At 44.0% G+C, this 15,363-nt stretch overlaps 2 protein-coding genes across 2 annotated transcripts; both read left to right on the top strand.

Moving 5' to 3' along the window:
- The first annotated feature begins 1,202 nt into the window (after window positions 1-1,202).
- PEX26 (peroxisomal biogenesis factor 26) lies at window positions 1,203-7,078 on the top strand. Its single transcript, XM_059817305.1, has 5 exons — window positions 1,203-1,390; window positions 2,046-2,186; window positions 2,578-2,891; window positions 3,656-3,802; window positions 4,565-7,078. Exons 1-5 carry the CDS (start codon window positions 1,218-1,220, stop codon window positions 4,666-4,668), a joined length of 879 nt encoding a protein of 292 aa, XP_059673288.1. The 5' UTR covers window positions 1,203-1,217; the 3' UTR covers window positions 4,669-7,078.
- Window positions 7,079-11,432: 4,354 nt separating this feature from the next.
- LOC104252865 (tubulin alpha-4 chain) lies at window positions 11,433-14,564 on the top strand. Its single transcript, XM_059817304.1, has 4 exons — window positions 11,433-11,478; window positions 12,269-12,417; window positions 12,831-13,511; window positions 14,271-14,564. The coding sequence occupies exons 1-4, from the start codon at window positions 11,451-11,453 to the stop codon at window positions 14,562-14,564; spliced, it is 1,152 nt and encodes a 383-aa protein (XP_059673287.1). The 5' UTR covers window positions 11,433-11,450.
- The last annotated feature ends 799 nt before the right edge of the window (window positions 14,565-15,363 follow it).

A 15,363-nucleotide genomic window follows, 5' to 3' on the forward strand; every position in this document is an offset into this window, starting at 1 on the left:
TGGCATAGAAACTCCCCTTTAAAGGATGTGTTTCACTTTTTAACCTGTTCTGCATTAGCATATTTTACTTGTATAACTAAATTGTCATAGCAGGGGGTCAGCATTACAAAATAAATCAATCCTGCCTCTCCTGTAGGGATTCATTTTTGAAGAGAGTTTGCACTGACTGCCATAATTACCTTGTAACCAAGACACCCTATTGTTTTTAAATAACAACCGAAGAAGAATGTGAATCGTTGCCTGCAGGGTACTGATGGAGACGCTGTTATTACGCCCGAACTTCACTTCCTTTAACAGCGTAACGTGCTTAAAACCAGGGACACGGGCTGACCGAGGAAAAGGCCTGGGAGGAAGAGGAGGCCAGGAGAGGAGGGCACCCATCGCCCCGCCCAGGAGCCTGCTGGCCAGGCTGCGCTGCTGGAGCAGCGGGCAGCGCTCTCCCTTTACCCCCCGCCCCAAACCTCTTCCCCTGCCGCCTGGCCGTGGTGAGGAAAGCCGCAGGACCGCAGCTGTGCTGCCTTACTCCGAAGCGGCCTCCTCCGCGGCCCATTCCTCGGCAGGGACACGCTTGGGGCTGGGCTGACGCCCGGCGGCCGCGGGGGGAACGGCAGCGGCCGCTGCGGGGCTGTGACCCGCCTGCTAACGAGGGCAGCCGAGGCGGAGAGCGTTGGCTTGGCCCTTTCCCCTTGGCAGCCACACGAGCGAGGAACTGAAGGGGGTTTTGGCAGGGACCCGGACCGAACCCCGTCCCGGCACGGCTGAAAGCGTCGTGGTCCTACAGCAGCTTCTCGGAGGGCTCCCGGAGAGCCCGCTTTTAACCACTAATCCTCGCAGAGTCAGCTCTGCCACCGCCCCGGCTGCGGGCGGGACGGCCCCCGGGGAAGCCAGCGCATCTCATCCCGGTGGCCGTTGATCCCCCCTCCCTCACGCCACCGCTGGACTACATGTCCCGCCGGCCCGCGGGGGAGAAGATGTCCGCTGGGGCGGCCCTTCCGCTGCTGGGAGGCGGCGGCGCGGGGGTTCCCGTGCGGCCTTCCGGGCCCGCGTGAGGCCGAGCTGCTGCCGCTGCCTGCCCGACCGGAGCGGAGCGGGGCCGAGCCCCGGGGGGGGGGGCGGTGGCGGCGCTGGAGCCGGACCCGGAGCTGGGCGGGCGGCGGGCGGTGGGGCGCGGGGAGGGCGGTGGCAGCAGCCCTCCCGCCAGCCCTCCCGGCGCCGCCATGAGGAGCGAGCCTCTGGCTTGGCCCCCGGTCTCGGCCCAGGCGGCCTCGCTGCTGGAGGAGGCGGCGGACCTGCTGGTGCTGCACCGGGACTTCGCCGCCGCCGTGGAGAGGTGTGAGGCGGGCTGCGACAGCCTGGGCCCCGGGACCGGCCCCCTCCCCGGCCCCGAGAGGTGCGAGCGGGTGCCGGGCGTGCGGAGCGGGGACAGGGCGGCGCTGCCAGCGGCTCGCTGCCGCATCAGCGTCAGGCCGGCTTCTCACTGCAGGCCCTGTCTGCTCTCTTTGTGGTTTTGGTTTTTTTAACAGAGGGCTTTTGGGGTTTAATAAGCCAGTTTTTTTTTGGGGGGGGGGGGTTAGGAGCCTCTTAGGTTTGAATATAAATACTGTGTGTATGAATTGCAGTAGCACCGGTGGTCCTTGTCGTGGTTTTGTTTAGCTTTTTCTTAATTATCTAAATTAATGGAGGGTGGCGCTTGTTGCTAAAAAGCGACTTAGTAACCGTCTAAAACCCGGCTTGGCTTTGGCTGCTATTTGATAGTGGCCTGTCTATATCTACATGTTTCGTATGAAGGGATCTGTGCGCGTTTGAGGGAAGCAAGGTGTGCCTAGGAGCCCTCCTCACGTCCTAGAGATGTGGACTGCGTGCATCTTCTTGGAGGGTTGCATTTGCCTTTTTATCCGGGGTGAGGTGTAGGAGGAGAGGGCAAAGAGGGGAAGCGGCTGTTGGAGAACTGTAGAGTACCTAGGCTAGGCTGCAGCTCACTGGAAGGGATGCAAGGAGAAACGTGGTTGTAAGGAGCACTTATTTAGGTGTCTCTTCATTACCAGTTCTGCAGAAATGAAATGCTCCCTTTGTGTTGTGGGGATTCAGGCGCTGGCTGAGATGAACCGGTGGAGAGAAGTTCTGTCTTGGGTCCTACAGTATTACCATGTCCCTGAACATCTGCCTCCAAAAGTTCTGGAGCTGTGGTGAGTTTCTGTCTGTGGCTGCCAGATACACAGGGCTTGCGTTAGTTAGGTTTAATAGCAGGCCAGACTTGAATATTGTGTGATATTTTCACTTTGCACGGTGTAAGTGAGGATGAAAGCGGAACGTGGGACAGGCCTGTTCTTGACCTGCGTGTGCTGGAGTATGCCTGTAGGCCAGCAGATTGCTTTACGGTGATAAAGTACAAAAGGGGTGATGCTGAGAAAGTAACGTCAGTGGGTGCACCTATTGTCCGCCTCAGAAATCTCTCTGTGTTTCAAGTGTAGACTCTGATACGTGCCTTCGTGATAGCTGCTTGTGTGTAGTAACTGTCAGTGATCTCAACTTTTGCAAAAAGTTAGTGTTTTCTAATATTTATTTCTTCTGTTTCAGCATCCTGTTATACAGCAAAGTGAGAGAGCCCCAGGTGATGCTGGAGGTTGGCAGTAGCTGGCTGAGAGACCAAACCAATAAGAGCCTCCCTGAGTATGGTTCATTGCTGGAGCTCTATCTGTTGCATGTGTTGCTTCCGCTTGGCCGGTTTGAGGGGGCAGAAGAGCTTGTACGCGGCTGTGATGTTTTTGACAGCGAGCAGCAGCTGGCATTTCTCAGGACCATTTGCGAAAGCCGATGTCAGTGGACTCAACAGAAAGAGATGCACTCGGCTGCTGAAGAGCAGCAAGACACAGCAACAGAAACTGTTTTGGGTAGGCTTTCCTACTGTTGTTTGTGCTCCTTTTTTATAATTTATTTGAAATTAGTTGGTCCCTTACTAGCAAAGGGTAGCAAGTATTAACTATGTATTAAGAATATTGTCATGACAAACCTGCCACGAGGAAGTCCTGTTGTGTGTCACAGCCACGAGGAAGTCCTGTTGTGTGTCACAGAAGGAAATGGAAGACTTAGTGATCCATTTGCTGACAATTACAAAGCATATTTAGCTTCTGCCGGTGTCAAGAGATGAGAATTATTTTCCAGGTTCAAAAGCACTTCAGAATAAATTTTGGTTTGTTTTTTTTTTTAAAAAAAAAGGTACAAAAGGGAAACTAAAACTACCTAGTAATCCTTTAAGGGTACATTTTATTGGCTCTGTGTACTCTCTGCTTTGTCTTCATTTACAGTCAAGCCCATGTAGAGCAATGTGTGTCTGGCATTTAAAGTACTGCTTCTCCTCCAGAACTGTAAATTACTTGATGTTATCTCCCAGGAGAGAAGCTGGCACTACTGTGGTGTAAGATCATATTATACTAAAGTAGATGCCTAAAAAAAAAAAAGGTATAATGAATTGTATTACAAAATTGTACTGTTTCTCTGTTCCCTATTATAAAAAAAAAAACCCACAACCCAACTCTTATGCAACCAAACTAAGAACAGTCTTACTTTAGTATGTTAGTTTCTTATTATCTGTATCTATGTGATTACTTTTTTTACTTTGCTTTACCCTAACAGCCTTTCTGTTCTCGTATTCTAGGTGCTTTGTCCCAAAAGCTCTTGACCATGCTGACATTTCTACGTAGAGCACTGAGGTCTATGTCAAGCCACTTCTATTTACTTCCTTACAAAAAGCTGCTCTTGGCTACTTTTCTGCTGTACCTGGTGGTGGTGAGATTAGACCCAGGTACAGTATTAAGATTTTAACCATGAACTATTACAGTTACAGAGAAGAAAATAGTTGCTTTTAATAGATTTGGTCTGTGAAAATGTCTCATCTTTGGGAGACACAAAAACTGGGTGGCTAGGAACTTACTATTAGGCTTGTTTCTAACGTTTCCAGTTGCAATCCATGCAGAAAGATGTAGCTCTACAAAACCAGTTTTCTGAAAACAGTTATTCCATCCTCAGTTCCTTCCAACAAACAAGGTACAGACTGTGAGAGGCAGGCTGAGCTGTCTTAGACTCAGCCTCTGCCTAAATCATCTTGAGATGCTACAAAGTGAATGTCTCCTGGAAGAGTGATTGCCTGACAGGCCATCCTGTCAGGAAAGCAGAGAGTTGCCCAGGGCAGCAATGTAGTCATGCATTTAATCTGCTTATGCTGGAGTTTCACTAGTGATGGCTGCTGCTGCCACTGAAGAATGGTCTGGTCCTGTGACATAGAGGTGGCAGCTGGGGTGTGGAGGGGATGGGTGTTTCCCCTTCTGCTGGGTGACAGGTGCTCCATAGCTATTCTGCAAATAGTCCCTTGGAAAATACTGAAGAAGGCTTGCCAGGGTTGGGAGCAGTGCCCTGAGTGAAGGCCCAAGTACTGAACCGAACAGAAGGAAGTAAGACAACTAGGTGTCGATTAACTCTAGTTGGGATTAGTTCCTAATACGTTTGGTGTATCTTAGTTTTACCTTTTATAACGAAAGGCTCTTTTGCTTTTTGTTTTATTCTGCAGCTTCTCCCACATCACTGCCATTCATTTACAAACTGGTCCAGCTCTTCCGACAGGCTTGGGCAACTGTATTTTCTCCAATACATAGGCCTCCAATTCAAGACTAAGTGTCTTCTGTCACAGAATGCATTTTTCTCTGCTGCTATAAAAGCGTCAGCTTGTCTTGAGGATGTTACCAGGCTCTTCAAGGACTGTTGAAATCAGTGTCCTAATTGAGATGACCACCTGTGAACTCCTGTGTGGCGATACCTTTGTTTCTTCAGGCAGGGAATGGTGGTGTATGAATTTTGAAGCCATACCAAGTATTCCTGACACTTTGCTTGGCTCTACAGCACCGTTCTGTCCAACACCAGGGTAAAGCCACTCCTTCTGTAATCTATAACTGAATAAGAATCCTCCTTTTCAAACTCTTTGCTTTGGATGTAGCTCTTGAGTGAGGGTTGTGTAGGCAGTTATGAACTATAGAAGAAGGTTTCATCCTTGGAAATACTGGGCAGTTCTCTGAACAAGTGAAATAGCGTTCCTGGAGGCATGACTGTAAAAGGCAACGGAATATCAATTAGGGGAATATTCTGTTTTGGCTGAAGACATCTGAAAAGCCCAGTTCCTGCAGCATGGGATTTAGGACAAGTGTGTGGAAGAAAAACACTGGAGAAAGTGAAGCCTATTGCAATTTGAAGGCCACGGTTTCTCTTGTGACTGATGCCTCCTTATACAGGCGCTCTTGATTTTAGTCATATTTAAGCCAGAAAGCCAAGACTGTTCTGCTGCACCTGCTCTTCTTAAATGCAAATTACAGCACTTCGTGCTTGCCTGATGCACAGTAATTCTTAAGAGCACGTGGTGGTGGTAAGGAAATAGATTTATTTTTTTAAACTATATTCTATATTATTGTCTAGTTGAACAACTGAAGTTGTTGCATTGTTCTACTCTTTCCCTACCCTTGCTTTATGTAGATGTCAAAAAGTCTCCGTATGTCTAGAATTGCCCTCTCTGCCCCCAATATCTAAAGTCTTGGGTTACATGGGAGCCATTTAGCAATGCTCTACCATTCAGTACAAAAGTTTATCAACAGGTAGAAAGAGATACTTCTCTGAGATCCCAAAACCTTCCCCAGATCTGTGGCAAGAAAATTATTATCTTTGCAGAAGATCTGTCACCAGACTGACACCATTTCTGACCACTTGGGACAGAAATCAGAGGTTTGGGGTAGAACATTCATTTCTTCTCCATCCATCCACCTATCATCGATTGATAAAGGGTAAATTCCAAAGAAGAGAGCACTGAACTACTTAAACATTGCTTTAACCGGAGCAAACTGTTGTGTGCTGGAGAGACAAGGTCAGGAGCCTTTGTGGCAAACAAGTAGCCATTCATCCCAGCATCTGTGTCAAAAGGATGCAGGCTGAATGATGTCAGCCCAAACTACAAAATGTTGAACAAAGCAGCCTTTTTGGTGGGCAAATTCTATCCAACACACCACACCTGTGACAAGTAGCCAGTATAGATCCCAGTACAACAGTAGTCCCCTTCGGGTTGTTCCTTTGTCTCTAGCAGTTGCCATACGCTGAGGTAGTGGCTATTTCACAAGGATAGCAGCCTGTTCGTGCCTTTAAACTGTGCGCGATCTGCTGCTTTGTTGCCTACCGGGCCACTTTGAAAACAGTTACGTGTCTAGTTCTTGGATTATCCCAATAGAGAAATGCTCCAATATTAGTGTCAGATAAACTGGGGCAGGTCATTCATGAATGCAGTAATCACCCTGATTAGTTGTCTCAGAGTAAAAACGAAAACAATCCCCTATCCCTCCCCAAAGCTTTTGTCTCTGCTAGGACTTCACACTACGATAAGTAGCACATAATGCTTCACCATATTAAAAACTTACATACTCTGCGCAAGTAGGGAAGAGCTGCTCTTGATATTGCTAGATGTTTCTTGTAATCCAGCTATAAGTGTAGTTACAACTCTGCAACCAACAGTTGATGGGAAACCAGGTAGAATCAAACACAGAGTGTCTGTCTAGAGCTGAGCTCTTTCAATAAATGACTAGGCTGTATCTACTGGCCCCCTACTTTGCAAGGCCTCAGTTTAAGTACTTTGTAAGACAGTTAATGAAATGGCAAACGTCACTCTGAAGTAAGGTCAAAATCTCACCAAATTGACTGTTTAGGTAACAACCATTTTTTTCTCTAGTTTTCTATTAACATTCTTAGATGGCAGAGCTGCATTTTGGGAGTTGGGACCAGTGATCTGGGCAGGCCATAGATTATGTTTAGAATGCTGTTAAATGTCATAGCCACTCATTTACTAGGACTTGAACATTCAACTTAATGTTACCAACCTACACTTAAAATTCACTTTTTTTGAGTACTACTGATTTTGCATTCATATTCTATTTAATTCATCGTGAGAGGGCAAGAAGGCAGAAACAAGGCTTTCAGGGTTTTTTGCAATTAATACTTAAACTGCAATATTTAATTTTCACAATAAAGTGACTACTGATTTATCTCTTTGTAGAGTTGTTTATTCGTGCTGTCATTAAGCATATGAAAACTTTCGCATTTAACATTGATACTCTACAGTTTTCAAACAATTTCTAGAAATAACATGTCCTCATTGTATAGGTATATTTGAATTAAGTAGAGGACTTGTTCAGTGTGAATCTGATGAGATCTAATCAACTAATGATATTGGTAGGGTATAAAACTGCATTTTGATAGGAGTTCAGAGAGTGGTAATTACTTTCTGGGAAAGATCCAGCATTTTTTTTTTTATAAATATGTAAGTGTCTCTGTGTACCTTGGGATGGCCAAGACCAGCAGTACCAAGAATAAAGTACCTGGTATTTATCTTCATCTGTGATTTTTCTCTGCACTCTCACTATATCATGGAGGGAAAAGACATAGCCATGGGGATCCTACTATTTAAGCCTTGTCAGAGACTGTGTGTGTTTGTGCCATGTGTATGTGCACTTTCTGCTAGTAACTCCAGCTACAAGAGCAAAGTATAGTTCTGCTTTTTTGTTTTGCCATCTTCTTGCTAGATGCAAAAAACTTGTATTGGCCCATATTGTAGGCAGCTGAAAGGCTGAAGAACAGTTGTCTATAATCAGATGAACAGAGGTCACAAAGATAAGAAATGGCTGGCAGAAAGATGAGGTTTGGTGCCTTAGCACCAGGAGATAAAAAAATATTCCCATGTACCTTGTCCACAGACGATCAAACGGTCAAGTGGAATTCCTTGCAGTTCAACCAGTTCTCCAACTCATTTCAATCAGTGGAACTTAGGCAAGTTAACTCCATGTCCTCCATTAATCTACAGTTGCCTTTGTCAGAAAGACAGCATTTAAAAATGATGCCACCTTTTGAAAGTATAAATGAAGAAATTCTGAAATGGCTAATCTTTTAAATGAGTTGTCAGTAGCATATTCACCAGTTGTTTTGAGGAAGGAAACCAGTTATTTGTGAAGACACTCTGTATGTGTTAAAATTCTAGTTACTAATACCAATTGTAATACTTTTAAAAAAAAAACCAAAAACCAAGGTTTATCTTGGAAAATTAACTGGGAAGACTTGCTTAAGAACAGACTTTAGGGCTGGGTCCTGTACATGGGTGAAAGCAGGCTGCTGACATAACAGGTGAGTGTGTGGAATGGGATGGTTGCCTGGGAGAGATTATGACCTCTCCTGCCTACACTGTGATAACCACAGGGCCCCTGCCAGCGAGCCCTGAATGCCCTGCCACCTTGCACCAGGCTGCTTATACAACAGTAGAAACATCAGTAACCAGAGCTGCTGCTGCCAGTCAAGAAAGGAAGAACACAGGAGAAACCATGGTAAGAAAAGAATCAGATTATTTTATAAGATAACGAGCAATGAGTTTGGCCTTCTGTTTCTCCCTGCGCTGGTCAAGACCCAAGTGAAGGTGGGAAGGTTGGAGTGACTTTTCTTGCTTCAGTGTGGGAACAATGGCTGGGTGAATGGGACCGGAGATCAATGTTCATGATCTGTCCTCTTCCTAGGCCATCATGGTTCCCTAAATTCATCTTTTGAGTAGCGTAAGACAGAGAACTTAATTCTGAATTTTGTAATTGACAAGCTGGGTGAATCTTACTAAAAGCGTTTCAAGCTTGGTTTCAAAAGAAGTCCTTGAGTAATGAAGACATGATCACAAACTCTTGTGAGGCTAGTGAGCACTAGGAGAGCCTAAATCAGTGTTTGTTTCCCCTCACACACAGAAATGCAAGCAGTAGTAGGACTTGGCTTGTATTTAGGTCTACGGTATTAAAATTTGGTCTTTGGTTTAGACACACAAGTTGGCCTTAGCATTTTTTTAAATGAATCACAGTACATTAGCCTAAATTAACATAACTTCAGACCATAACATCAGGGTTTGTATCACCATAGCCTTGATATAGTTATCAGGCTAACTGTGATCATTATTAAAGACAGCAATATAGGAATTTGAAGTGGGATTAAGATTTAGAAATCCTCTGTCAGGTTATTCTGTCAGATTTTGCCATACTGTAGCTGGCGGGGGGGGGGTGGGGTGGAGAATAATATGAGGAGATGCTGTCCAGCTTTGTCTCTGGGGAAATGACCAGGGAGAGCTGGAGAAACCAGCAGAACTAAAATACCCAGGAGAAAGGAATCTGATTAGGGAGAGATGGAAGTGGAGCTGCAATTTTTATGAGACAGATGATAAAATGGAAAAAAAAGTTTATGTCCAGAAAATAGTTTCTGCAATCACCTGAGCTAGATAAGGTTTTCTTCTTGATGAACAAATGAAAATATTCAAAACATGAGCAATGTACCAAAATACATATAAAATCCCTTTGAGCTTTACTCTTCATTAAAAGAAAATTCCAAATACGATCTTGCTTTAATGGTGTCGTGGTTTAACCCCAGCTGGCAACTAAGCACCACACAGCCGCTCGCTCACTCCCCCCCTGCCCCAGTGGGGTGGGGGAGAGAATTGGAAAAGTAAAAGTGAGAAAGCTCAGGGGTTGAGATAAGAATAGTTTAATAAATGAAATGAAATAAAATAAAATAAAATAGTAATAATAATGATAATAATAATAATAAAATTTGTAATGAAAAGGAAAACAACAACAAAAAACAAACAAGAAAGACAAGTGATGAAAATGAAAACAATTGCTCACCACCCTCCGACTGATGCCTAGCCTGTCCCAAAGCAGCGGTCCCCCGGCCAGCTTTCCCCCTATTTTATATACTGAGCATGACATCATATGGTATGGAATATCCCTTTGGTCAGTTGGGGTCAGCTGTCCCGGCTGTGTCCCCTCCCAACTTCTTGTGCACCCCCAGCATACTCGCTGGTGGGGCGGTGTGAGAAGCAGAAAAGGCCTTGACTCTGTGTAAGCACTGCTCAGCAGTAACTAAAACATCCCTGTGTATCAACACTGTTTTCAGCACAAATCCAAAACACAGCCCCATACTAGCTACTATGAAGAAAATTAACTCTATCCCAGCCAAAACCAGCACAAATGTAAATGAAATGGAATTTATTTGTTCACACTTATCCATGTAGTTTTTGAAAATTTATGACATGATTATGAAGTTTTATGAAATTCAGTCCATCTTTTGTTTCACTGTCTTAGAAGTATCAGGAAGAACCCGAACCCTGAGACATTCAGTTTGTCTTTGAACTAGAAAACAGGCACCCAAGTATAGTAGGCAGGCTCCCTGCACTGTGGAGGGAATGAGGGATTAAGAACCCTGTTGGAACAGACAGTTCAGCAAGTTAATTAATTGGAAATCCTAGGACTATATGGTGTGCAGATCTGATCATCTCTATTGCTGCCTGGTTTGGTAAACTGAAGCCGGTTTATTAAAATTCTTACCTGGATAGGAAACGTCTAAAGGAATTTAATTGGGGAGTATACGGTCATTTTGGGGGCAACAAATGTTGCTTGCAGTGTACAAACAAACTATTGTATTAGCTTTTTGGTAAATACATTCAGAGTCCAATCTGTACAGCTACATTTGTGTTAATAAATTTATTATAAGGGAAGTCATATGCAGAAAAAGAAGGATGGGGTTGGAACTTGTTTCTCCTTTTTGGGTAGAAGCCACTCTGGATGTACTTTGAATACAGTACGTTTAACCCGGAATTAATAACCTTTTCCTCCTAGCTTGCGAGTTTGATTGAAATTAATTAAGGTACTAAAGGCACTTTAATTCTGGTTACTTTAATTTCTACAAACAAGTTTTTCACCTGTCCAACACATATGTTCAACTGAAGGTTGAGAGATCAGAAGATACTTCATTCCCTTTGCTTTATCTATATATCAGTAAGGCAGCATAGTTGTGTCTTGTCCCAGACAACTGGACTTAGCTCATATTCCTTGGCTGGGACCTACTGTTGTTTATTTTGTGTACCTATACACAGTTTTTCTATCTGTATGAGCTTATGTGCACTTACACGTAGATTCTGTGCACTGTACACTGTGTGTAGGCATGGCTGCAAATATCTAGCTGTTGTGATTATTGTTTCTTTTTACACACAGCAAAATATTTTTCTTCCTATTTGTAAATCAGTGTCAGAATATTTTCCATTAATTCCAGTCTTGTGGAAAATTTTGTAATCATTGGTTGATTTGGTGTTTCAGGTAAGATCAGCTTATAGATTCTTAGGATATCGACTGGTTCTTCTCACCATTTCCTTTGTCCTCCCCTCTCAGCGTGAGTGCATCTCTGTTCACATTGGCCAAGCCGGAGTTCAAATCGGTAATGCATGTTGGGAACTCTTCTGTCTGGAGCATGGCATTCAGCCAAATGGCACCTTCCTCGACCAACCCAGTGATGACGACTCTTTTGCCACATTCTTCAGAGAGACAAGCTCTAGAAAATACGTGCCCCGGGCTATTATGGTGGACTTGGAGCAAACTGTAATAGGTCAGTATAGAACTAATCTTGGAAAATAGAAATGAATTAACTCTTCTGGGTGCCAAAGTTCAGATCAATAGCAGGACAATGCCCTTACCATTAGGGATGATCCCAATATTCAGGCAAAATATACAGATTTTAAGTTTTTAATACCAGGTATTACTAAAAGCTCTGTTATTCTCAATGAAAAGAAATGAAAACTGGACTGCATTCTGTCATGGGTGCTCTACTACTAATAAAATCAGAAGTTTACTATCGTTTAAACCTCCACTAGTTATGAATACAGTTTAGCTTTCTTAAAGAGATTCCTTTCTGGTCTTTTTTTGTGGTGATATTTTTCCTTTGCTAACTGATGGAGAATGTTTTCCTCACATCCAGATGTAAGAGAGGAGCATAAAGAATCAGACAACAGAAGTGTCCTGACAGATTTGCAGGGGAAACCACTGTTTTACTCTTGCAAATCCCCTCTTTTTCTAGTCACTCACCTGAAGGTTCTGATGGATCTTCATCTGATCAGTATATAGAGCTGAAATTTTACCACAGCATGGCACAGCCCTCATTTCATAAATGAATTCATTTCTATAACGCAGCAACTTACCCTTGGAGCAGAGTCCACTTCTTTTTTTTTTCAAAACTGAGAACATCTCAGATGATAGTCCTCACCTCCGTACTTTGTTTTTCCACATACAGATCTTCCATACCATTTTCTGCCAACATAAAATACTCCATTTGTTTTGCAAACATTCTCAACCTTGGTGAATTATCTCTTCCAAGCTTATGCTTTTTCTTTCTTGTTCAGATGAAGTGCGGACTGGCACCTACCGGCAGCTTTTCCATCCAGAACAGCTGATCACTGGAAAGGAAGATGCAGCAAATAATTATGCACGTGGCCACTACTCTGTTGGCAAAGACAAAATTGACATGGCATTAGATCGTATCCGCAAGCTGGTATGCACTATTACATTGGAAGCAAGACCTCAGGAGGGTGGTAGGGGAAATAAATACCACAAACATATTTTTGATAGTGGCTCTCATTTTGCTTTTACTACTGTCAGAATTATTATTGGCTCAGAACAGAGAAATGCAGGTCCTAGATGTCCCATCTTAGTTTTCATATGAATGGCAGACTTAAATGGAAAACCTCAAATATTGCTACAGCATTATCATTATAAGAAAAAAAACAATATCGCTTTATTGATACTCCAGCCTGAGATTTATAGGGCAAAACAGATAATGAAAATTTTCTGGGAAAACTGCTGATTTTTGTGCTGTGCACTGGGTGTGGGTGTTGCTGTCTCTATTTGAGCGTGTAATGTAACGATACGTTCACTTACTCTTTCACTTTTCCTGTTGGCTTTCAGGCTGATGCCTGTTCTGGACTGCAAGGGTTCCTGATCTTCCACAGCTTTGGTGGGGGTACCGGCTCTGGCTTTACCTCCTTACTAATGGAACGCCTCTCTGTGGATTATGGAAAGAAGTCCAAACTAGAGTTTGCCATCTACCCAGCCCCTCAGGTCTCCACTGCTGTGGTGGAGCCCTACAATTCCATCCTGACCACACACACCACCCTGGAGCATTCGGACTGCGCCTTCATGGTGGATAATGAGGCTATCTACGATATCTGCCGCCGAAACCTGGACATCGAGCGCCCCACTTACACTAACCTCAACCGCCTCATCAGCCAGATCGTCTCCTCCATCACCGCCTCGCTGCGCTTCGATGGTGCCCTCAATGTGGATCTGACGGAGTTCCAGACAAACCTGGTGCCCTACCCGCGCATCCACTTCCCCTTAGTGACGTACGCCCCCATCATCTCCTCTGACAGAGCATATCACGAGCAGCTCTCGGTGGCTGAAATCACCAGCTCCTGCTTTGAGCCCAACAACCAGATGGTGAAGTGTGACCCAAGACATGGGAAGTACATGGCCTGCTGCATGCTCTACCGTGGCGATGTAGTTCCCAAAGATGTCAATGTAGCAATTGCTGCCATCAAGACCAACAGATCCCTCCAGTTTGTCGACTGGTGTCCAACAGGCTTCAAGGTGAGTAGGGCTGCCATGAGCTTCTCTTTAATGTTCAAAGGGCAAGTTCTATCTAGCAGAAAACTTGTATTTAAAGTTTTAGATCTTGCATATTTCCCCGCGTCTGAGACGAATGAACATAAGGAAGATGCATTTGTATAAAATGTGCCTATTCTCCTTTGGACAACCCATTGACACAGACTCCTTAATATTTCAATAAATGGCAGCTTATATAGTATTTCTATATTCAGTAACAGGAGAATGTTTACCCTATAAGACTTTAAACTTAAAGAAATTGCATTTTAGAAGAAAGATCAAGGTAAGGCTTATACTCTGAAGACACTGAGACACTTGAGTGTCCTTCATGAGATTTAGAAAAACAAACCAACCAAATAAAAAAATGCCCAAGAGTTATCAATAATACATTGTTGTCAAGTTAAAGATTTCTACAACATCTCCACAAAGAGACATTTTTTTCATTGTCCCCTATTTTTCCATGCATACTGACATATATTTGCAAGTTTTTCTTCATTTAGAGTCCAGTTCTGGTTAGTCTCCTTTTTTTTTTTTTCCCTTGAGTGAGGGTAAGGAATTTACTTGTGCAGAAAAAAAGTGGCTTGAATGACATTATACTTAACACTGGTGTGATTTGGGTTTTTCCCTACTTCTTTTCCTCCCCCCACCAATGGTTTTACAATTTTCTTACCCTGTTTATTGTCCAGTTCTGTCCCTTTTCTCATAACTCTCTCTATTCCTCCATCTTTTCTATGTTATTTGCAGGTTGGGATCAACTATCAGCCTCCTACAGTTACACCAGGAGGAGACCTAGCCCAGGTTGAGCGAGCTGTCTGCATGCTGAGCAACACCACGGCCATTGCAGATGCCTGGGCCAGGCTCGACCACAAGTTTGATCTGATGTTTGCCAAGAGAGCTTTTGTGCACTGGTATGTTAGAGAAGGCATGGAGGAGGAAGAATTTGCAGAGGCCCGGGAAGACTTGTCTGCCCTGGAGAAAGACTATGAAGAAGTGGTAGCTGACTCATTTGAAGAAGAAAATGAGGGAGAGGAATCTTAAAATTCACTCTGCCCTTTCCTGTGCATAAGATTGTCTCTATGTCTCTTTTTTTCATGTGGCTGCATTTCTGCTTGGCTCATGCACACCTAGTCGATTGCCATCTTAGTAGACTATGAACAGGATGAGTTCTCCACTATGAGATCATAAGACATTAAATGCAGGATATATGGCCAGCTAATCATTAGTCACTTTGCCTCAGAGGGTGACAGGCTTCATATTTTTTGCTAATATATCCTGAAAGGATCTCTGACATCTATACTGTCATTTATTCAATACCAAGCTATAGTCATGTGGCTGTAATATTATTTGAGGAACTTGTTCTTCAAAATGTCCCACATAATTGCTACGGACACTACGTAAGGAGAAGTTACCTACAGTGCTCAGTCTTTATTTCATACTAATACGAAACATGTTTGTAAAGCTGTAAGATGCAGTGAGAACTCTGTTAGTGCCAAGAACATACAGCTTGTCCTAGTGCCCTTACTTCTACAGAATCCACAGTGCAGAGTGGTTAGAAGGTGTGATCTTGCCGGCTGCCATGAGCAGGGGCACAATTCAGGTACTCTTAGCTTCAGCAGGAGTTTAGAGCACACTATGCTTGTGCACCAACTGTGTAACAATTGTAACTGGATTGATCTGGAGGCACAAGTATGGTGACAGTTCTGTTGTAACTGCTAAATGAACAATACCTATGACAGAGTCAAGGGCCTTAAAATGGCCAGCTTTTGTGGCATGCAGGGCAGAAGCATTACTAGCTCCATCAGACTTACTGAGATCACAATAAATCAGAACCATGTCA

The sequence above is a fragment of the Gavia stellata genome, chromosome 4, assembly GCF_030936135.1.
Source record: "Gavia stellata isolate bGavSte3 chromosome 4, bGavSte3.hap2, whole genome shotgun sequence".
Lineage (NCBI taxonomy): Eukaryota > Metazoa > Chordata > Aves > Gaviiformes > Gaviidae > Gavia > Gavia stellata.

What these genes read in the sequence shown, in the direction of transcription:
- LOC104252865 (XM_059817304.1), top strand. Translation starts at nt 11,451, where the DNA reads ATGGTGGACTTGGAGCAAACTGTAATAG. An exon ending in CTTGGAGCAAACTGTAATAG is followed by an intron (nt 11,479 to 12,268) that starts GTCAGTATAGAA and finishes TTTCTTGTTCAG; the next exon opens with ATGAAGTGCGGACTGGCACC. An exon ending in TAGATCGTATCCGCAAGCTG is followed by an intron (nt 12,418 to 12,830) that starts GTATGCACTATT and finishes GTTGGCTTTCAG; the next exon opens with GCTGATGCCTGTTCTGGACT.
- PEX26 (XM_059817305.1), top strand. Translation starts at nt 1,218, where the DNA reads ATGAGGAGCGAGCCTCTGGCTTGGCCCCCGGTCTCGGCCCAGGCGGCC. An exon ending in CCAAAAGTTCTGGAGCTGTG is followed by an intron (nt 2,187 to 2,577) that starts GTGAGTTTCTGT and finishes CTTCTGTTTCAG; the next exon opens with CATCCTGTTATACAGCAAAG. An exon ending in GGTGGTGAGATTAGACCCAG is followed by an intron (nt 3,803 to 4,564) that starts GTACAGTATTAA and finishes TTTATTCTGCAG; the next exon opens with CTTCTCCCACATCACTGCCA.